General features: G+C 36.5%; 1 protein-coding gene across 1 annotated transcript in view; it reads left to right on the forward strand.

Moving 5' to 3' along the window:
* PTPRD (protein tyrosine phosphatase receptor type D) overlaps window positions 1-24,380 on the forward strand; it is a 520,035-nt gene that overhangs the window by 387,094 nt on the left and 108,561 nt on the right. The window contains exons 21-23 of the mRNA XM_090274103.1: window positions 5,323-5,435; window positions 17,909-17,950; window positions 18,454-18,551. Coding sequence (XP_090130229.1) covers window positions 5,323-5,435; window positions 17,909-17,950; window positions 18,454-18,551 — 253 coding nt within the window. The remainder of the gene's footprint in view (window positions 1-5,322; window positions 5,436-17,908; window positions 17,951-18,453; window positions 18,552-24,380) is intronic.

The raw sequence follows: 24,380 nt of genomic DNA on the forward strand, positions 1-24,380 counted from the left end.
TACCTTTGTTTTTATAATTGAGAACCCATTAAATATTTTGTAATTTGCCTCACCATGCAGATTGTTCAGATTACGTTTTTACAGGTGAAGGATATACTCTCTGCAGAAAGAATGTGCTGTTTAAACAATCCACATATTATCACAGGTGGAAGTGTCGGTGAGCATGAGCTGAATGTGTTCACAGGCAGCAGCACCTCTTTGACTAGGAAAATGTCTGTCATGGCAATGGCTAGTAATAAAATATTTTCTGGATTAGCCCACTATATAGATGGGTCATGCTCTGTAGATTTATAATGATGAGTATTAGTTTTTCCAAAACTGAAAATGTATTTGACCTTTGGTTGGAAAAACAATTTATGATCACCTGACTTGTCAAAAAGTGTTTGAAGAAATCATTCCTGCCACTTTATTATCTCATAATGTATTATCCAGTTGTGTAAAGTTTTATGCAGTTCAATGCAATTTGCAAGTATTTTATATTATTAAGGAAATAACCTGCCTCTTCACTGAGAACTCTTTATTTTAAATGAAACAATTTTTTATATGGAATAATGTTGTATCCCCTTTAAGTACATTAGTAATTTTCTCATGGTTGTTTTGTAAAAATCAAATTATATCTCTACCATCAAGTACTTCCTGGAATATAATTAATCATTACAGAATTTTGTAAATTGATGGATAAAAGTGAATATGACATTAACACACTCAAAAAAATGTTTTTTTTTTAATAATGTACCTTCATGTCCTCCATTTACTTTGTAATTAGAGGCCTTTAAATATTTTAATATGCTGTCATTTGCTATGTGTGTAAGTTATGTGTCCCCACCTGTGAGCACTGTTAAATCTTGGTTGTCATGGTTACTCTTATTACCATTGGCCAACTAACATTTAGCCTTTCTTTTTCTTTTTTCCTTTTTCTTTTATTTTTTTGCTGCATTAAAATGGAGCAGTAAACCTGACAGGTGAGGAATAGAGAACAAACCCCTTTAATGCTCAGTAAGAAAAATATAAGATACTGATAGACTTTGCAGGTATTGAGGGGGTGAGGGTGGAGGTTGGATATAAAAGGTGATAAATGGCAAGTAAAAGATGGATAAAGCCCACATATATAAAATGATTTGATATTAAAATGATTCTGGGAGAAAAATTTTGTATAAGAAGATAAAACAGATTATTTAAAGGTAAATTTAGAAGGCAGTAAAAAAATAGTCTTTGAGTTTCATTTGTTGTTACGGTGAAATGAACATTTTTGTGTGTTAATGTGTCTGCAGAAGAGAAATGTGAGCTGTCTCATAAGCTGTTTTGTTTTGCTTTGTTTTGTATTGAGGGTCACTTCTCAATACAGGAATACTAGCTTGTTCACACCCTTCAGATATGAATGATAGTGCTTTAATGAAAACTCTTATGTAATTCTAAATTATTTCCCATGTCTTCAAGTCTTGAATAATAATAGTAATAGTAGTAATAACAGTAATAATAATATGTGTACTGTATGATTATTGACTGATTGGTGCAACCTAACCTTATAGCTTTCTAATTCATATCTATCTACCCATATCTATGTTGACAATATATATAAATTCCTGATTAAAATTAAACTGACAAAAAGAATTTCAGTGCTCATCTAATTTGCCTTTTTCCTAATGTCGTATTCCAGTTCTCAATAAGTGGTCCCTGGATCACTGCGTCAGAATCCCTAGGGAACTTGAAATACAAGTTCTTGGGCCCCTCCCCCAGACCTACTGAATCAGAAGCTGGGCATTGGTCCAGTGACCTGCAGCTTACCTTCCCGGGATATTCTGATGCATGCTAAACTTTGAGAACCACTACTGCAGTGTTTTTCCTAAAAATCACTTAACTGGTCAGCAAGCTATACTACACTTTCACTGACAGAAAGCTTACTGCCTCCATGAGGGTCCTCTTTATTTATGTATTTTTTGTATATCACTAGTTATCATTTATTCAACTGAAAAATAGTTTTTTCCTAGCCAAAATATAAAATATTTTGAACCGATATATACTTAGGACTCTACCTTCCCATTGTAACACTGGCCATATTCCACAACTTCATCGCTGCCTTCTTGTCCTGTTAATAAGCAAATTGGTCCTACAGTTATGTACCATCTTCCAACCCTCCTCCTCTGTTATGAATAAAAAAACTGAGGTTTATAGTTGACTCAGCCAAGGAGATACACACCAGTAGTGGCAGATTTAGCATTCCTAATGGTGCCAGAATTGTGAGTGTTTGAACTGATACCTTTGAATATTAATAGTGGAGATTTCAAAGAAATATATTTTTTCCAAAAGCCTGTACTCCCATGTCTGAATATCTTTATTCCAAATAGGTTTGATCTTCTACACAATCTCCCTTGCTCTTGCTTTCCACTTCAACCCAGATGAGAATAAGTGAAAAATTAAGCATCCCTTCGGGCCGCAGAGTAACATTTTTGTTGGGCACTATACACATCCCAAACAAACATGTTTTTATACTGTTAGTAGTTTCTGCCATCTCTGAAAGGTCATGTGATCTTCTATTTCCTTTTCACCCATATAACTCCTTTGCATGCTAGACAACTTCTCACTGCAAGAAATGTGCTTACCCTAGGGCTTTATGATCTTAATAGAAAAAATAGTAAGGCAAAATTTATAATCTATTTCTAGTCACTATTCTTTGCCCTTTTACTAGTTTAAAATGAGACCTCTGAATACTTGGAAAAAATGTTACCAAATGCTCTCATGTTGGACCTAATTTAGACTGTTTTGTGCCATTTAAAACTACAACAGTAAATTTCATTTTTAAAGGTCTTTACGATTATTACTGATGACAGTCAAACTCTTTTTGTTTCAAACCTTTCTCAGAAATTCTTTCTGTTAGACAACAACCATTTTAGCTCATTTCTGTTTGAAAACAATGTGGTAAGAGTGTGAATAGCCAGAACTGTCCATGTTATGATCATCAAATGAAACTAAATGAAACAGAATTTAAACTGCTGGCTTTCCTAGCTGGCTAGGATTTGGGGAGTCTGGGGTCTTGGAGGTCATGTTACTTGATCAGATAAAGTGAGGGAGAAGCTAGTTATGAAATGTCAGGACACTTGTCCCAATTTATTACAAGCATGAATTATCATTGTACTCCAGGGCTTTGGGTTTTCTGAGAATAATCGAGGCAACGCGATGAGATTTCCAGCTTTCCTGGCATGAGAAAAACTGGCTCAATTTCTTTACAGAGTATTCTTTTCTGTCCTTTGTCTCAGTGTCACTTAGCCATTGAAAAAGAAGATAAGGAGGATGCTCCACTTTACCTGCAAGAGGGAAATCATTTTCTTGTCCAGATATTTCTACTTCTGGTTTCCATAGCCCTGCAACAAGGACAGTAGCGTTACTTTGAGAAGAGATAGCAATTCAGGTTTTAGTCATTGGGTCTGGCATATCAGTAAAGAAATGTGTCTTTGGAAGCCTGTGTGAAAAGACCAAAATGTGAGCAGGGCCACAGGGACAATTTGAAATAAGAGGACTAGCCATATGTTTCTTACGCGTGGGGTGGATTGACAAGCCACACTCAGTGATATTTTATTAACCCATTTAGATTCTGCATCTGTCAGTGTTGTAAGGCAAATATCCCCAGCATGAGCACAGTCACATTTTCTACTCTGAAACTGCTCATCATATCCTTCTTTCCCATGGAATTCTGAGCCCCTTTTTCTTCCTCCTCATATCTTTTTCACCAGCCCTTCATCTCTTCTTTTCTTCCCATCTTAACACTCCATACAACCCGAGCTACCAGTACCTTCGGCACACCTCAGTTCACTGCCTTCCTCTGACTGGTGCTGTGCCTTGGCAGTATGTTCTGTCCTAAGACTGTGTCTTTCAGTTTTAGGTGAGACAGGAAATCAGGATACAGGTTAATCCAAGTCTAAGAGAGCAAAGTGTCTAATAGCAATCACTCGAAAAAATTCATGTAGTCAACCATATCTTGCCAAAAGCGTTGCATTCGAGACAAGCAAGTGTACTTCCCCTTTGCATCCATTTTCCCTTTATTTCCTGGGTAGTTTTATTTTATCCATATGAGCAGAGATGGAAGAAAGACTATTTTCTTTTCATGAACAACCTGGGTGACACTGAATGAGAGCCCATTATCACAGGAACTCAAATAAGCTATACCACAGTATAGAAAAGACAAAGGCAGAGTTCCCTTTGCTGCACCCTCAAATTAGAATGCCTTTGATTTGAGCAGGGGGGAGATGCTAGAATTATGACTCTAGTCTGGAGATTGCTGGAATCAGTACTGGAAAGAAATCACCTTTTGAAAAAGACTTCCATTTGTTAAGTGAACTGTTAATCTAAGTCAATCTGAAAGAAAATAGTTACGTACCACCCTGATTATTTGGGTTTGAAAAAAAAATAAAGATATCTTAGGGGGAAAAACATGCCATTTTATATATAGACATTTGTTAAAAGTACATTATGACACTTTAAGAGTATTCAATAAAACTAGTAGATAGCAACTAAAATAAAGATAAAAGGAATTCTGCAAAGAATTATTTATATCAAGGCAGTGTTAATGGTTTATATACATAAATGGTCATTAGGAGAGTGGGACTCCCCGCTAGGTAGAATTATTTTTCTCCATTCTTTCTGTGATTGACTTTCATTAACAAAATATTAATCATAATTAGCTTAACACCATTAAACAACCAACACTATGCTTTTGGTGGGAGGGGCGAACTGAAAGAGAAATTAGATGTTGATCTTGTGTGGTCCCAATCTCCTTCGAAGTATTAGACTAGCTTGGAATCTTAGACATGCACTTACTGTATGTATCTGCTGTATGGGAAAATCCAGTGCAGGTCCACTTTGGAGTCACCAGTTATATATTCTTAGGAAGGATAAACTGGGCAAAATTTAGCTGTCCTACTTGAGGCCCAGTAGTTTCAGAGCTTTGGTAGCAATAATCTTAGTATTGGCTACTGGGGGTCCTCTATCCTGTTTCTCACCAACAGAACTAGTGGATAAGGGAGAAAAGCTGAGCAAGGACCCAAGTGTAGCTCATCAACACTCCCTTAAAGCCTAAAGTCAGAGTCACTGAATTGATTCATTCTAGAGCTCAAAGATGACTTTGAGTTCATCCACTTAAACAAAAATTTTAGACCTGAGGAAATACCATAGGCCAAGCAAGGAAAAGCAACCTGAACAAGGTCACAAAACAAGCCATGAAAGTTTTAAAACTTTAAGTAGGGTCAAGGAACACAACTCTCTGCTTCTTAAATCTGTTTCCATTGGTTTTTGCTTTTTAAGTGTTAAATTTTTACTTTCTCCCTTTAGGAAAAGGGCAGAGTCCGACTCTAGAAAGAGCAGTCTTCCGAACAGTAAGGAGGTCCCCTCACACCATCCAACAGACCCAGTGGAACTAAGGCGCCTTAATTTTCAAACACCAGGTAAGAGACGTGACTCGTCTTGTCTATGATACAGTCTTCACTCAGGTTTTATGGCCCAGTTGATATTGCCTGAGGGATGAGTGCATCACTTTATTTTTAACAGTTTTATGTGTCCTCTTTTAGTTTTATGTTATTGAGATTTGCAAAAATATAAGTCTTGAAAAGAAATTAAGCTCTTTGTGCAAATCTGAGGTGGGGTGTAAAAGAGAAAAGATATATAATTCTCATTAAAATTTGGACAATCTATATGGGCTTACTAACACAGTTAATATTTTCAGTGACACATATTTGGAAATGATTCAGGTTCTCATCTTATAAAGTAAATAAGTAGTTGGTAGATTAATATTACATTATTCACCCCACTGGTAAAGAATATACAGGGTGCGGCAAAGGTATGTGTACAGTTGTTCATATGGAAAATAATACTATAATTGATAAATACTAATACAAGAAAAAACTCTGTGTTTCACATACTTATAACGGCAAACCTGCTTTTGTCCCACCCTGTATTTATTCTACAGTTTTTCTATTAATTTGTGTCTATGTTACTCTGAAAGAAAAGGGGAGGGAGATACCCAGAAGGAGGAGGGAAGGATGGAGAGAGGGAAAGAAACAAGAGGCAAACTGTATATTTTTTAAAATATTACTTCTACTGACTCACTGACCAATTCAGCTTTCTTACGTAGTGGCTGGGAATAAGAAGAACATGCTTGTGTGTGTGTGTGGTTTTTTTAAAAATAAATAACATTAAGTGCTTCAACAGAGGAAAAATATTCTTGCTGTAGGGCATTTAGTATAGTTAATTGAAGTCTAGTTCTGTTTTTACTGTCTTTTAAATAAATCTTGTTTATAGCAAATGAATGGCAAGCAATGAATGGTAAAGAAAACTAAAAACATAAAACTGAATGGCACTGTCTTAATGCCTAGGGATAATGAACGCAGTAAAGAGCTGATCTAAGAAGTCTATTTGATTAAAATGTGGCAGCTTTGTGCCCCCAGTTGTTGGGAAGTTTTCATTGTGTCAAATGTATGTTCTAACTCACAGTAGGGTATACCAGAGAATTATTAAACTACACATTTGCAGTGAGTTGCTTTGAATTGAAAATACAGGGTTTATTGTCTTTAGCATATTTTCTCTTTTAGACGTAGGTATGTCTTAGTAACTGGTAGCTATTCAATTCAAAGGAACGTCTGGTATTTTCAATGTGGTTATACAAATTATCATAAATGGGCTTTGTTTAAACTCTATTGCAAATGAGGTTTGACTTTTTTAAAAAATGCTTTTTTAAAAAACAAAGTATTTCTTCATCAGCATAAAAATTGGGAAGAAATGTTCATGTAGCCAAAAATCTCCTGTGTGCATATTATGAAAAATACTGGTCAATGTAGATTATGCACCTGTGCGCAATGACCAAACAAACTGTGAAATCCTCCCGGATCACTGTGTTCCCTTGGATGCTCCCTGATGAGTCGCCCACTCGGTGCTCCATTAAAGCAACTTGATATGAATTGAGTAGTAAACCTTCTCAGTGCTGACTTTTTCAGGCTACTAGTACCTTCTTAATAATGGACTCAGGAATTAATGTACATTTCAATTTGGCTAAACCATTGTATAGAAGACTTTAAAGCCACAGAAATAATTTGGTTTATGATTTCTTGCACGTGTTGCCTCATAACCTTTATAAGAGCAGGGCATGGTAGAAATGGAGAAGGTAATTATGTGTCTCAGTCTCTTGCTGCTTGACACTGCCCCTACTTCCTCTGGCTTCTGCAGAAAGCCTTACCTGTATTGGAAACAGCCTTGGTCATCCAGCAGAGACAGAAGCATACTGTAGGGTTGAGTGGAAAAACAAAGGTAACCCCGAAGAAGAAAGCTAATGGGAGTGCTGTTCCTCACCACCTCCAGCGACAGCAGAATGTTCACAGGCATTAATGCAAAGCATGAATGGGAACTGTGTAGAAAGGATTATTAGCCGAGTGTGGGTGCCTGCAAGAAAGAGAGTAGAAATGCCTTCAACCATCTACAAGTACTTCCCACTTTTATGGGTAATTTTGCAAATATGACCAAACCTAAGAATTCTATTAAGAATCTAATTCTTCCCAATGTGGAAAATTTGGATCCACAAAGAGAGAGAACATGTTAAAATGCATATAAATCACTGGGAAGGAGAATGAAGGTTACGACTGAAGTGGCATTGCTTATATCACCAATAGCTTTACACAATTAAAATGGGAACCTAAGGATATAGACACTATTGTTTAACCAAGCTTAGACTTATCATCTCAAACAGATAATAAAGTGAAGTGGGCAAAATGAGTCAAGGAGAGAGGACATTTAGTAGAGGAAGAGACTAGAACAACAGAAATTGTTTGCTCAGGAAGCATGATGCTATGCCCTTTAGCTCAGGTAAGCAATCTACTTAAGTTTGATTTGTTGAAAAAGTCTGTTTGCCCTCCAAGATCTATAATGTGGCCTGCTGTCCTGGAAATTGGAGCATTTTACAAAGGGAATAGATGCAGCTGATAATGTGAAATTCATGTTAATGTGACAATTTGCTTCAGCCAGTATGGATTCCAGCCAGTGGCTATGAATTACCTGAATTACTTACCAATAGGATGAGAGCAGAAAGTGGGATTGTTAGTCCTGGAAACTTTTTGTTCTCTTATTAATAAATAATGTGGGGTTTTCTGAGAAGGTGAAATAAAATGATCCTTTATTACGTGTTGCATAGCAGGTGTTACACTCTACTTAACTTTTGGATTCTAACCCAAAAATTTTACCTTTCACTATCTGAAATGTGCTTTTATATACATCAGACCTGTGAGTGCATAATTATTTATCTTCAAACATAAAGTTTGGCAGTGTTTATTAAAGGTATGCATAGGTAGGGAATTAATCATTCATGTATTCACTTCAAACAGATAACTTTCAATGAAATCAGAAACCAATTATTTATATATGTAACCAGCCCCTAGCACAGAACTCATTCACGAAAACAAATTGATTTCTACTTCTGTTGGGTCTGTTGTGGATGATAATATACCAAATATACCATCTGAAATTCAGTGGTTCTTTCAGAAGATAAAGGAAGACTTTGCTTAGTCCATGGAGTCTATGTATTCTACTTTTCTTTAAAAAACCATCTTGTGAATAAAAACTCTTATTTACTTTTTAAGTTATTTAATCTTATCAGAGAGTCTAGATGTAAGGAACAGAATTTTTTCCCTCAGTTCTGCCAGGTATTCAGAAAATATTGAAATACACATTACAGACTTTATATAAATGCAGTACTTTAATAGTTTAAGTGCCTCCAAGCATTGTACCCTTAACTGCAGTACCACAAACTTACCTGTCTCTGGGTGAGAAGAATGAAAAGGTCAGAATCTCTGTCTCTCAGCTGAGTCACAAAGTGTGGATAGGGAAATCTGTTGTTTTCAGTGTAGCCATCTTTGGAAAGTTGCAGGGTGTGGAGAGAACATTGCTTCAGCATACTTTCCAAAATGGGGTGACAATCAAGGCACTGTCAGTGAAACACTGCATTTAAGCATCTGAACAGAGGAAGGAGGTCTCACACCTTCCTAGTTGAGAACAGGTACCTCTCTTTGTAGATATTGTTCATGAATTCTGTTTATCTGTTAGGTTCAAATGGCAGTATATAGTCAAATTATACTTAGAACTGCCCAGTCTCTTAAAAGAATATGGTTTACAACAATAAATCATCATTTGTTGATCTTTGGGGTCAGTCAGAACTAGTGGGGAGCATATAATTAAAGGGGCATTGCTTTATCACCCATGAACTACAAGAGTAAAACAGAGACCTAAACATATAGAAAGGTATCATTTAGCTAATATTAGACTCATCACTTCAAATGGTTAATGGAATAGGGTGAAATGAGAAAAGGAGAAAGGAAACATAAAAGAACTAGAATTAACAACTCATAAAGTTGTACAAGTCTCTAAAATCTGTGGAGGAAGGGAAAAAATATTCACTTATAAAAGATAATTTTAAAAGAAACCTCGATTAAGCTTCATACATCTTTGCGGGCAGCAGTAACTGAGTACGTGTTAGGATGGTTGATCAATGAGTTATGCATTAAACAAAAGTAAACTGTGTCCATTAGCCTAGGTTGGAAGAAAAATGTTCCTTCTTTTTCTTTAAAAAAAAAAATTCCAAGTCATCCAGTGACTGCCCGCTGCCCACCCCAGATATTTGTGTGTGTGTGTGTGTGTGTGTGTGTATGTTCTTAATTGCAAAAACAACACATGTTCATTGGGGAAATGTAAAATTAAAAATAAGCTTGTTAACAATCATTGCACATAGGTTGTGGCTACACCCACATTTATTGTATATTTGAACATTTTTGTTGGAAAATTTTTTAAAAATTGTTATTACTCTTTATTCCACCACTTTTTATTTTTACTCCTTGACATATTTAAAATAAAAAGTTAAAGATTTCCTATAGCTACTACAATTTTACCCACAAGAAAGCACTACCGTTTATAGCTCCATGCATATATTTCCAGGCTCTTTATATGGATATCCAGTTATTTAAATGATAAAATATAGCAGGTGTATAAGGCTATAGATAGATGCATTTACATAAAATTTTCTGTTATAACATTTAACAATATAAAAATAGACTTTTTGCAAGATACTGTATTAAGTTTTATCTCCTTTTTAACAATTGATGTTATACTTTACAGATATCACAAAAGTATGGATCCATTCCTTATTAATGGAGACAAAGTTATTTCCCATGTTTTGCTTTGCAAATAATACTGTGATGAGCAGTACTGAACCTATTTTTTGAGATCTTTGGTGCTATTTCTGAATGTTAGACACCTGGAAACGTGATTGCAGTGTTGTAGGGTAGGCACATTTACCATTTTGGTAGAGACTGCCAATTACAGATTTTCTTTAAATACTATAGAAAATTTTACTTAGAGTGTAGTCCCTCTGGGCCATGGCCTCTAGAATTGGACAAGATGACTATAATCAATATAATGTCAAAATATGATGAAGTATAAGGCAATCAAAGAAATTGCTAATACATGTTCATAATTTTACTTTTTTCTAGCAAAGCAAATTTAGAAATTCAACTTTCTAGTACAAAAATGTTGCAGTGGAACACATAACTAATAGCATCCTATGACGCTCCAGTTACCACCTCTCTGTTCCTGCAAAATCCACCCCTCAACACACATATACCTTGCCTTTGGTTGATTTGTCACTTCCCGTTAGAAACCCCCCCCCCCCTTTTTTAGCATCTGCACCCCCTACTTACACACCTCTCCCCTCCAAAAAAATTTCAAACAAAACCAGAACTCTAGTGTTTGTACTTGCATCTTTTGGGAAAAGAGATTTAAAAATTGATGATCAGATGTTCCAACACAAAGGCCTTGTTTTCATTTCATGAAATGACCTTAATATGTTTTGCCCTAAAGCATACAAGGATGGTAGGTGATTGATGGGCTGTGAAAAACAAAAACAAACTCATAGGAAGTTAACATATTAGAAGTAGCAGTATCAGCAGCAGAAATGTCTGTACAGCGATTGAATCGGCTTCAAAAGCTCTTGCATGTATTTTGATCCATTAGTACTCTTAATTGTATCAGTGCTAACAAGGTTCATTTTTACATATACTGTCATTTTTAACTTTATTTATTTTTATTGTATTTTTCCCATTACCATTTATTCCCCTTATACCCCCCTCCCCCCTGCAGTCACCACACTGTTGTCCATGTCTAGGAGTCCTTTTTCCTTTTTGCTTAATCCCTCCACCCCCTCCCTAACTATTCCCCCATAGCTGTCATCTGTCCTCTATCTATGAGTGTATCTCTGTTTTGCTTATTAGTTCAGTTTGTTCATTAGATTCCACATATGAATGAAATCATACGGTATGTGTCTTTCTCTGACTGGCTTATTTCACTTAGCATAATATTCTCCAGGTCCATCCATGTTGTCTCAAAGGGTAAAATTTTATTCTTTTTTATGGCCAAGTAATATTTCATTGCATATATGTCCCATAGTTGTTTTATCCATTCATCTACTGATGGATATTGGGGTTTCTTCCATATCTTCGTGATGGTAAATAATGCTGCAGTGAATATAGGGGTGCTTATGTTCTTTTGAATTAGTGTTTTGGGTTATTTCAGATGTATTTCCAAAAGTGGGATCACTGGGTATCTCCATACTGCTTTCCATAGTGGCTGCACCAGTCTGCATTCCCACCAACAGTGCAAAAGGGTTTCTTTACCCTTTCTCCACATCCTTGCCAGCACTTGTTCATTGATTTATTGATGATTGCCATTCTGACCTGTGTGAGGTGATTTCTCATTCTGGTTTTAATTTGCATTTCCCTGAAGATTAGTGACATTGAACATCTTTTCATATGTCTATTAGCCATCTGTATGTTCTCTTTAGAGTAGTGTCTGTTCAGGTCCATTGCCCACTTTTTAATTAGATTGTTTGATTTTGATGCTGAGTTTTATAAATTCTTTCTAAATTTGGATATTTCAAAAATTTATATGGAACCACAAAAGGCTCTGCATAGCAACAACAATCCGGAGAAAGAAGAACATAGTAGGGAGAATCATGCTACCTACTATCAAACTGTACTATATAGCCATAGTAATTAAAACAGTCTGGTACTGGCATAAAAACAAACACATAGATCAATGGAACAGAATAGAGATTCCAGAAAGAATCCCACGCCTTTATAGTCAATTAATATTTGACAGCAAGCGCATACAATGAGCTAAAGATAATTTATTCAATAAATAGTGTTGGGGATGTTGGACAGATATGTGCAGAAAAATGAAACTAGACCACCTTTTTATGGATTTGAAATGGATTAAAGACTTGAATATTGGATCCAAGACCATGAAAATCCTAGAAGAAAATGTAGGTGGTAAAATCTTGAGCATTGCTTGTAGGAATATTTTTCTGATATACCTCCTCAGGCAAGGGAAACAAAAGAGAAAAATAAACAAATGAAGCTATGTCAAATTAAAAAGGAAAGGAAAACATCAACAAAACAGAAAGACAATCTAGTGAAAGGGAGAACATATTCACCAACACATCTGATAAAGCATTAACATACATGTTCTTTCTTATCTTTGTATTTTATTTTGTACTGTAAGAAACTTAGGTATATGACCTGGGTTAAGAACACCCTATGTGCTCTTTATATTTTACATTTCACAAACCTTGGTTCATAGACTCTACATGGTAAATATCTGATATAAAGAAACATGGTTTATTCAAATTCTGCACTTTGAGAAATCCTACATAAAAAAAAAATGAGTTTTAATTATGCAATCCAGTATTTACCTGAAAAATCACTCTTGATGTATCTTTCCCTTAATGATGATCCAAGTTATGGATTAAATCAAATTGTCATATTTTCACAAAGAAGCAATTATACCCGACAAATCAATTGTTCTCTTTTGTATTTAATTCATCATTCATTTGTGAGACAAATTGTAAACATAGAATATCTGTATTTCATTCAGGGTATTATAAATAGTGCATACATTATGTAACAGTCTGACAAATATTTTACAGCCTAAGATTCTTTCTCTGATAATTCAATTAAGTGCATTTTTGACAGGACTACCATTACAAATTTGATGAACAAATTAGTTTCTTCCTGTTCCATGAGTATAAACGATTCTGCCTTTGTTGGGTAGGAAACTATAAAGAGAGTTATTTCTGAGTTCTTAAAAATACATAGTAACAGAACAACAACAAAAAAAACCCTAAAAAATCTGCCACCACTATCAGTGACCTCACCAACTCTATTTAGCAAAGTGTCTTTTGGCATTTCATGTGAAAATAAAGCAAGTATTTGATAAACATTTCTTTGTAGATTAAAAAAACGTTATTTGAAGCATACAATTGATTAAATTACTGACTTAATAAAATATAACATTTTAAAAGCAAAAACATTATAAAGTGGGGATTTTTTTTAAAAAGAATTCTTCTGCTAAATAACACTGGAGTCTTTAACATTTTGATTGTATACCTTTAGCTTAAGTTTTCATGGAATCTCACAATAATTTGAGAAGTAACTAGAAAATACAGGCATGTGTATAAGTGCCCTTTACCTCTTCCCTACCACCGAAAGAGACATACCTTCAAAAATTAAGCTATTACATCATTGACACATTTTCTGAAACTGACGATGCTTTATGATCTCTGTATTACTGTGTAGATAGCCTACTCTCACAGGCCCACATCTTTTGTGCATGTTACCATTCTTCTAGGGCGTTAATGATTTATGACTTAGTATGGCATAATGAGAAGTGCCCTAAATGAGAAGTGACAAGGTCTGGTATCAAATCCCTGTGTAGCCATCGTTTTACTGATAATGATGACTTGGTCAAGTCCTTTTAACTCTTTGAGCTTCATTTTTCTAATTAATGAAATTATTGGGGGAGTGGAAGGGAAAATAGATGAACTGACAAGTCAGAGGGTGACTCATGTGAGAAGTGTCATTATCCTGTTCCTCACCCAATGCTCGTTGTCCATCCCATTGCCTCGTGGACACAAGCATGCAGTCTGTCACTCTCAACCTTCTTTGATTTTAAGTCACACACAAAATGAACATTTTGCTCTTTTAAAACAGAGGTCACAGTCTAGTTAACAAAAAGTGGCTGGCAAAGGTCTTGTCTTTGAGCCCCATGGGGTTTCAACAAAATTCTGAGTCAACAATGAAAACTGAGGAAACATCACATAGCAATCTAGGTTTTCAGTTGCTGTTGAAAATCTGAAATCTCTCCCTTTTGGCACTACAGAGCTGAATAGTTTCACCCCCTTGGAAGTTCTCAGTCTCCATCACCCCTAAAGGTGACCCTGACATTGAGACTGAACGTTAATTGGCACTTAATCTCCATTTCTCTATTACTCTTATATAATAGAGATTTTTTTTTCTTTATCTAGCCTCCATTGAGTATAGGAAAATGAAAGACGGCCCTAGAAGGCTACTAGTAGGGAACCCCTCCTTGTGGTTTGTGGTGTGTAAGGCACATCCGCCTCAGGCTACTTGTTGGGAGAAAATGGGGATGAGTACATTTCTCTGTGAAAGTGCTTACTGTGCAATATCATAACTGCCATTCTAGAAATAATACAGTAAAAAGATGCCAAAACTACTTAAGACTTTGTTATTTACTAGCTGGGCTAACATGCATAAGTCATTTAACTTCTCTAAACTTCAGAGTCCTCAAACTTCATAAAATGGAAATTCTAGACTAAGTAAGCTCTGAGGTATCTCTTGGCTTAAAATGCTATGATTTTACAGTTTTACTGCTTATAAGGAAGCCACCGTCACATTACCCTCACAAACATGCCATGTTTTCCTTCATCCTCAGGCAGATTTCAGTGACTATATCTGTCATTTTTCATGTTAACAGTGTATATTGTGGATATCGGAGCTTCAGAATGAGAACTCTGCTCAGATTCAGCATGTGCCTTTAAAATGCATTTATGTTGTGCATTTGTAGCTTCAAGCTGATGAAGTCATGACCCTGGCAAATCCTGATCAGTTGTGAGCTGTTCTTCAAGTTCTTTGCTGCTAATAATAGTACCAAAGCAGATTCAAGGGAGAAGAAAGCTGATCTCATTCGCACAAACCCTGATAAGATTTTTTAATGAAAATTAAATAAATAGAGTTATAGGTCCCTGTTAAGAATTCCCATAGAACTAAGAGCCATTACTGGGAACTTTAAAAATATCAACGTCTGGCTTGCACACTTAGAGAGTCTGACTTAAGTAGTTTGGAAAGAAGGAATTTTAGAACACCTCAAATGATGCTAATGTGAAAACACTGGTCTGTTAAAACTGTGGTTTGTAGACTGTGAACAGTGGCCAGGTTGCCAGACAAAAGATTGAAAAGGTACCACACTGAAGTCAACTTCATAGTTTTCTTAGCATATCCAGTTTTCATTCAGAATCTAACATGCTTGATTATATCATATACAATTTTTTCACCATTGGACAATGGAGAAGTTTGGAGGGAATAATATAACACTATTTTATAAAAAGTAGATTATTGTCTGATGTGAGCTAAAGAGTTTCATGTTAGAGGAATTTCATCCCAGGTTTATTCCTTACCATAATTTTTATGTTGGTACATGATATTCATAGTAATATACTTTTGGACTAGCTAAATAAAGTTATGTTAAACTTAAGTAATTTAAAAAGGTAGAAAATTAAACTACATAACAGTTTTTGATTTTGTAAAAAGCAAATGTTCACCAGCCCTCAAAGAAAAGGTGCTATAACTTAAGAACCCTTATATAGGAACTGCACCCAAATGCTCCTTCTCTGTTGTTCCATATGTTCACAGATCCTACCGACATGTGGTAGAGATGAGTGTTATAAAGAAGGGAAGTGACTCCAGAACTCAGTGTAGCACTTTTATTTTACAGATAAGCAAAAAGAGGTGCTTAATCACAATTGATTTGTCCCCAGTAGTAGATGACAGGACCAGAAGCGGAATTCATGTACAGTATTATAGTCTGGGATTCCTTCTCTTAAACCATCAGATTCCCACAAGTTCTCCTGCTTCTTCTATGAAATATTCATTCTGCCATCTTTACTTGTTCTAGAACTTCAGCATAATGTGATACTTACCAGTCTCAAATAATGATTCTTGAATGCTAAGGTTTCTTTGAGTGTTGGAGATATACATATATATCCTAGTCTAGAATGTAATAGATCAGTGCAGGTTTGCTTGGATTTCTCTGTAATTAGCTTCCAAAGTAACCCTTCCAGACCACATGTCAGTGCATGCCAGAAGTAAATACGTTGATCGCGTCTTTGGTTGATTATTATGGTCTTCTACTGCTGTTATACTAATACTTTTCCCATCTCCAACTGGCTTTACTTTTGCAGCTTTGAGCAGTATTTCAGTCCCCTACGCCTCCCTGATTGGCTCTGTGTCCTCCCTCTCTAGCCAAACCACCACTCAGTCCATATATGATAATAACTCTCTCCCACGATTCGCTCGAAAAGGTCTAAACATCTTTGTCTCTATTATTTTCTCTGTTAAAGCATTGTAATGGATGTCCACATTATTTCATTTCCATTTCCAGATTAGCATAGAGTCTCTTGTGCCTTTGCATTTCCATTCTTGTCATTGGGGGTGCCTCATCTGGATAAGATCACTTTAATTATCAGACCACTATCACCCACCCACTCCCTGCACAGAGTGTAAATTAATTCAATTCTATTATCTATATGGAAAAGTTCCAGAAATGGGCGCCAACATTTTGGCCCAAATGCATAATTAAATCAGCAGCAAACAGTTTCTACTTCCAAGCCTATTCATTTTGATTGGGTCTTCTATTAAGATTTTAGCTAACTGGAAGCAGACGTTCCTAGCCATAAATCCTAAAACACCAAAACTGGCAGCACTATGCTAAAATAATGATCTAGATAGAAGAATCAAAATAGCATTTTCTTTAACTTACTGGAACCATTGATAATTTGGCATTTGAGATAAAGGAACTTAATGGGTGACTTTCAATGATGGCATGATTTTTAAAATGCCCATAAAGTAATCACACGTCATGTTGACTTAATGGTCACCATTCCACAGGCTGAGTCCCTCCGAAGAGTCCCAGAGTCAGCCAAATGTCAACGTGACCTCCAGTTTGAGCCCCCTCTCTCATTCCTTGTCTGCTTCAGAGGCTTCCCTGGGGACATGCTAGTTCAAGTTTTTCTAGCCAGTTGGAATTTGTATCTGTAAGACATGAGTCAGCAAGACTCATGTTATTCTTACAAAAATTAATCTGAAAGAAATAAAATGCAAATCCTATGGAAAGAAAACATTGGAAAGACATGGTATCATCCTAATCGGCAGTGGGTTCTTTGGAACAGTATCCATGAAACTGACATGTGTTCAGCTGGCAGACTGAACTAAGATGTGCCTGGCCCTTCCCCTGTCACACTGCTTTCTTTCTCTTCCACCCTTTTCCCCTCCTGTCCTTACACCATTTTCTCACTCTCCCAGATTCATTTTCCATCAGTGGACAAAGATGTTTACGCCTGAAGTAGATTGTGTGTTCACTGGGGGTTGAATAATAGGACCTAGGTAAAATACCACAAAGCAGTTAGTGTGGCCATTTATAAACGCCCAGGAAAAGGCTGCAACCCCAACCTCTACAATCTGCTACTAGTGGAAACATTTTTGAAACTTGGTTTGGTGTCTGATTTTACCATCAGTGGTTATCATCTATGAGTTGTGGTGCATGCCATTCTTTGCGTCCATGTTTGCATGTGAATGTCAGTCGCCTACAGATTTGTGAAATATTAAAGCTCTCTTAACTGAGTCACAATGTGTAGTGAATCCTGTAAATATTTGCTGCATTTTATTAATCCTCTTAAAAAGTATATGAGACTATACATTTCATTTTTTTAACAAATTCGTTCTATTTTGTTTTATTTACACCATCATTTCCTTTGCAGGTTCAGATGATTCCGGTTACCCTGGTAACCTTCATTCTTCAAGTTAGTTTTCCTTGATTATGCATAAGTCACTTTACGTTTCCTATCAAGCTACTACTCTTTCCCCTTTAGGCCGCTCTCAGTGTCCGTTTTCTTAGTTCACTTTACACCATTTAATTCCACACAATTTCCATTTCACACAGTGCAGGAGAAGGAGTTTGAAATGACATAATAGTCATTACTCAAAGCAGAAGTTGACATCAAGCCTGACTCAGTTTTCTCCACTAGCTAACTGCATTGATTCATGGCACAATAACGCTTTCTTTTACACCAGCAGTGTTAGTGTGGGGACTATGCTTGGTGACTTTTCATTTGGCTACAAAATTCATTCTTCCAGAGCATGTCCTGCTTTGAGTAACCAAACTATCTGCCTGCTTCCTCACATAAAACATCTTTACTACTCACATATTTTCAGGCCATTTCTAACTATAGTATTTTCTATATTTTGGAATAGTTAGCATCATTTTTATTTGTTTTCAAATGTATTTCTTCTTTCCTTTTCATAGGTATGGCTAGTCATCCTCCAATACCTATCTTGGAACTTGCAGATCATATTGAAAGGTTGAAAGCAAATGACAACTTGAAGTTTTCCCAGGAATATGAGGTAAGTCATTGTGTTGATACTTGACCATATTCCTGAAAATTAACTTTACCAGTGACATCTCCTTTATATGTCACTCAGAATATGACATAGAAGTAGTTGTACTCTTAAAAGGTGGCAAATATTTTAATTTGTTCAATGTTACTTAATGAAGTTGATATATCTTTTCTGGTTTTAACTTAATAGAATATACTGAATTCATAAGCTCCCAGTGTACCAAATGAGTGCCAAATACACTGGTCTGTGGTGAGAATCCTCACTAAGAAGAAGTTTATGGGGAATGAGGAGATTTCTCAGTCGTCGGCAGCCATCCGTCTCGAGAGACGATGGTGTAGCTTCTTAAGTGTCTATCTGCACCGCCGAGAATGGTTGTGCAGTCCGACTCGGGAGTGACACGGTATCTGTCTCCTCCCGTGTTGAATCGACATCTTGCGATGACGCTGGAGTGTCCTCTCCAGTGAAGCTGAAGCTACAGAGCCTGGCCAGGGTGATATGGAGGGTCTGCTGTTGCCCATGCAGCAGACCCCCCCTCTCTTCGCAGCTGAAGGATCCAAGGGAAAGACGGAGTCAATACAGCTTGGCTTCAGGTGCGCCGCAGGAGTTGCCGGTGTTGACTACAACGTCAAACCGCCTTAGGGACTCCGGCTCCGGATTTTCTGTCGGGGTTTACTCCCTTAGCCTTTCCCCAGAAGAGGTATGCCGCAAGGCAGCGGAGGTTTTTTGGAATCAGAGTTTTCCTTCTCTGATGTGCCCTGACTGGAAGAGATTTCTCAGTATGCTTAGTTTTTCATGGCCTGAACACTCTAATGATTGAGTACCTATGCATGATTTAATCCTTCTGTCTAAAATAATACTAGAGCTAATATTAAGATAGTAGTAATATGTTTCCAGAAAGTTACGTGCTTCTAAGCAATGAGGAACTGAATGGTATCTTAAAGTTTTGGAATCCGTAAAGGTGCTGTGTGAATTCTTGATGAAAGGAAATGAAAAGTCTTTATACATGTGTGTATTTGGATATCATGGTATTTATCAAGCAGAAAGTTGTAAAACTGGGTATTGCTAGTATTCCCCATGAATAGGGACCCATATTGAAACCAACTCATGAATTATTGATAACTGAACCATTATTATTCTTTTAGGCTGTGTTTAACTTAGCATAAGGTTCAGATGTACAACTAAAATCTTGCAGTTGCACCAAACAGCAGAAAGTTGTTAGGTGGCTGAGCAGCCCAAATTCTACCATAGAGTTTCTGCTGATTACTTTGTGAGAACCTTAAAACACATGCTACCTCTTTTGGTTTCTGTTATGTCAACCTTAAGTGAGGCTGTTGGACTAGATGATCTATCAGTCTCTACCAGCTCTAACAATCTGCCCCATCACATTTGATAAGAACCTCAAAGAGGAGCACCAACCTCGTGTGGCAAAAGGGCTATTAACAATGAGAAGTTGTGGGGCCTGTGGCGATATGGATATGTACATGAACTTTCTAAAGTCTTCAACTCTTCCAGGTCTGATTATTTTAAATTACTGTGCTGGCTAAGCAGAATATCTGTAGCCCCTTGTACCTCCACACTCAAGAGGTGGATGCCTTTTATTCAATAAGAATATTCCAACATTTTTCTCAAAGATTTCATAGAGCACAAAGGAGGTTTTATCTGGGTTTTTTTGTGGGGAGGGGGTATTTTTGTTTTGTTTTGAGGGATTTTTTGTTTGTTTGTTTGTATGTTTGTTTTTGTTCATTGGTTAAATTATATTTTCTTTTTATTCTGTTCCAAGCTATCAGGAGAACATTTTCAGTTTTATGAGTCCCCTTGGATGGTGAAATGCCTTATTTTATCAAATGGTCTGCTTCTTATATTTTCCCTGTTCTTCATTTTCATAGATATGGCTAGTCATCTTCCAGTACTATAATGTCTCTTTTTCATTTAATGCAATGTTCTTTAAAACAGTCTCCGCCATTCCTGATTTGAGGATTAAGGCTGCAAATTGAGTTTTAAGGGGGAAAAAAGGCATGAGGACTGCCACCTGGAGCAATTTAAAAACCTCTTAGTTAAGCGTCAGTTTTCACCAACCAGAAATCTTTCACCTCTCCAACTGGCTCTTTATCATTATCAGGATTCATCTTGCTCTTTTGATGTGTGATATTTTCTTCATGGTCCCACTTTACTACTTTATCTGTGACTATGAGTGACACAATGGGTCACAAAACATTAAAATATGATAGCCTAACCTGCTCATAAGCCATTAATTCACTCTGTCGTATAACTTTAAACTACTGACAATATTTGCATCTCTCAAGCAATCTCAGTTGTGTGCACCGGCTTCAATAACTGGCCTCCTTTAAATAGGGAAATCCTCCAGAAATGCTACATGTAAAGATACTGTAATGATACTTATTTAGCCATTTTAGCCATTTTGTCAGAAGTGCTCTTTCTTGAAAGTAGTTATGAGAACAGCATGCTGGCAAGGCTCCCGTTAAAAACTCCCCCAGTAGGCACTGCTGTGATGGCCCACACTGAGTCGTCACCATTTATCATGAGCATGATCTGTGATTAAAGCTCCCCAGGCATGAATTGACTCTACTGTGCCTTAACAGCCATGAAGGAGATACTTAAGTGTTGTATTCATCTGTGATAACTGGGTGAAGGGCTCTATATAACATTTTAGGCCACAGAGCAACACTTTGAAAAAATTTACATATTATTATCTAGATAAGTATGAATACATTTCTTTACTGATTTCCAATGAGGAAAGTGAAGAAACAACAGATCACATTACTTCCAAACACCTCATTATTTTGTCATAATCACTATGGATTAATCTTTACTCAGACCTCTCAAAATTCAGAAAGCTATATTTGTTATCTGAAGACTGTAACAGAGGTTAAAGGCATGAAAGCTGTTAGCACTGATCCTGAGGTCAGACTAGAAGGAAGGAGGTTGAAATTGTAGCACATCATTATTATTAGATCATGGGACAGACTTCCTTTGTGGTCAAGAAAACTGGGCTCAAACTTTAGATTCAATGGCAGCTGGAAGAAGGAACCTGAGAAATTAGTATAACTGCTTCTTGTAGGTCTTTACAAATACTTTAGGTTTTCATTTTGTGATAGAAGACTGCAAAGTCCTACTAGAATCTAAGTATGGCATCTGAAATGCAGGGAATAAAGTCCTCCTTGAAGTTGGCATCACTGTCAAAGCCAGTGCTTTAGGTAGTGAATTTTCAGACTGATTCAGAATAGTATGTGTAAATCTTGCCAAACAAACCCTTTGCTAATGCCCATGGGACATCTGGAGGCCTAATTAAAATTCACATTTCTGTTCCCAACACCAGAAATGCTCTTTCATTAGGTCAGTTGTGGTAACCAAGAACATCCATTTTATTTATTTTCCTCAATTTCATTGCAATGTGATTGGCATATAACATAAATGACATATAACATCATATTAGTTTAGTGTACACAACATAATGATTGGCCATATATATATATTGTGAAATGATTTCCACTATAAATTTAGTTAGCATTTGTTACCTCACATATTTTTAGTATTTATTTCCTTGCAATGAAAACCTTTAAGATATCTCATAGCAATTTTCATAGGTACAATATAGTATTGTTAACTGTATTCATCATAATATATATTACATTCCAGGATTTATTTATCTTATAACTGGAATCTTACACCTCTTGGCCACCTTCCCCCATTTCCCACACACTTCACCCCTTCATTCTGGCAACTGCCAATCTGTTCTGTTTCCATGAGTTCACTTTTTTTTTCTTTAACAGTGTACATATATGTGAAATCATACAGTATTTGTCTTTCTCTGTCTGTCTTATTTCATTTAGTATATGCTCTCAGTGTCCATTAATTTGTTTGTAAATGGCAGAATTTCCTACATTTTATGATTGAATAATTTCATTGTATATATTGCATACTTTCTTGATTCACTCACCCATTAATGACATTAGGTTGTGTCCATGGCTTGGCTTTTATAAAGAATGTTGTAGTACCCCAGGAGGTACAGATATCTCTTTGAGATAGTGATGTTGTTTCCTTTGGTTATATACCCAGAAGTGGAATTACTAGATCATATAGTTGCTTTATTTTTAATTTTTAGAGGAACCACCACACTGTTTCCACAGGAGCAGTGCCAATTTACATCCTCACCAACAGTGCTCAAGGATTCCCTTTTCTCTATATCCTTGCCAACACTTATTTCTTGTCTTTGAGATGACAGTCATTCTAATAGGTGTGCTATCTCACTGTGCTTTTAATTTGCATTTCCCTGATGATTAGTGATGTTGAGCATCTTTTCATGTACCTGTTGGTTATTTGTATGTCTTCTTTGGAAAAATGTTTATCCAGTTCCTTTGTCCATTTTTAAATCAAAATATTTGGTTATTTGCTGTTGAGTTGTGTGATTTCCTTATATATTTGGACAGAAACTCCTTATTAGATGTAGAGTTTTCAAGTAGTTTCTCCCTGGGAATATCCACTTTAAAACAGCACTTCAGATGACTTTGATGTAGGTGCTCTAAAGACTTCAGTTTGAGAAACAGCATTCATTTAGGACAATGTACTACAGAATATGACCCTGCAATCTTCATTTCACTATTTCCTGAGATTGCAGATAAACCAATATGTGAGATTCATTTGACAGACATCACAGTTAGCATTATCATTATTAATATTATATACATAAATCTTATTTGTATTAGATTGGTTGTAAGTAACTACAGTCCAAAGTTTGCATAAGGGGAAATAAAAGGGAGTTTGTTTTATTTATTATAAGTTACTTGTTATAAATTTATTTACAAACAATCTACTTGTCATAGAGACCAAGGCTAATAGTGTCAATATGCTTCATGAACTGTTCTCTGGAACTAGAAGACTAGAGATTTCAGACATCGTCTCTGGAACCCTCACCCTTGGCTTTCTCTGGGCTGGTTTCATTCTTCCTCCTGCACAGGCCCGCTTCCTGTTTCTCTCACTCACATATGTAAAAGAGGACTTTGGGTCATAATTTTATTTACACAGAGACCCCCTTCTAAAAAGAGTAGAAGTTTGTCTTGCCAGTCAAATTCCAGATGTCAGAGAACAAACTCTGAACTCCAGCTCACTCACTTGTGTGGAGACAAACATTAGGACTTAGAGGTCAACAGCTTGCCCATCTGGATCTGGCTCCTTCCTTGTATGGAGAGAGGAGATTATCCTGGAAAGGATCTTCTGAACTGGAAGGCAGAACTAATAATTATATACCATGCTACCACAGAAAAGCGCTAAGCTAAGTTCTGGGAGAAATATAGAAGTTATAAGAAACATGTACTTCTGATATGTCTATTATTAGGCAAAGATATTTTTTAAAAAAGAAGAACAACAACAACAAGGAGCTAATCCTAATACTAACATAATGTTGCTGTGATTTAGTAAAGGTCAGAGTGTGATGAAGAGCTGGGAAAGATATTGAAGGAAAGTCAGAACTAGGAAGGAAAGGAGTGAGGAGCATTTTGTCAACGGAAGGGTCAAAGGCACGCAGGAAGAGAATGCTCGGTACTTTCCTCTTCAAAGAGTGAACTACAGACCAACAACACTGGTGTCTCCTGAGAGTTTGTTGGGATGCAGAATTTGGGGCACTATCCCAAACCTACTGAATGTGTGTCTGCATTTTAGCAGCTACCTTGATGTTAGCTTTGCGTAATAAAGAAAATGTGGAGGTAGGGGGAGTGCTAAAGCCTTGTTATGATGGAGCAAATTGTTTATGGTGAAATGAATTTGGACAATAAGGGCCAAGAGCTGTAATACACTTTCAGTGCCAGGCTCACTGTGTGA

This window comes from Furipterus horrens, unplaced genomic scaffold (genome assembly GCF_987537825.1).
Source record: "Furipterus horrens unplaced genomic scaffold, mFurHor1.1.pri manual_scaffold_4, whole genome shotgun sequence".
Taxonomy (NCBI): domain Eukaryota; kingdom Metazoa; phylum Chordata; class Mammalia; order Chiroptera; family Furipteridae; genus Furipterus; species Furipterus horrens.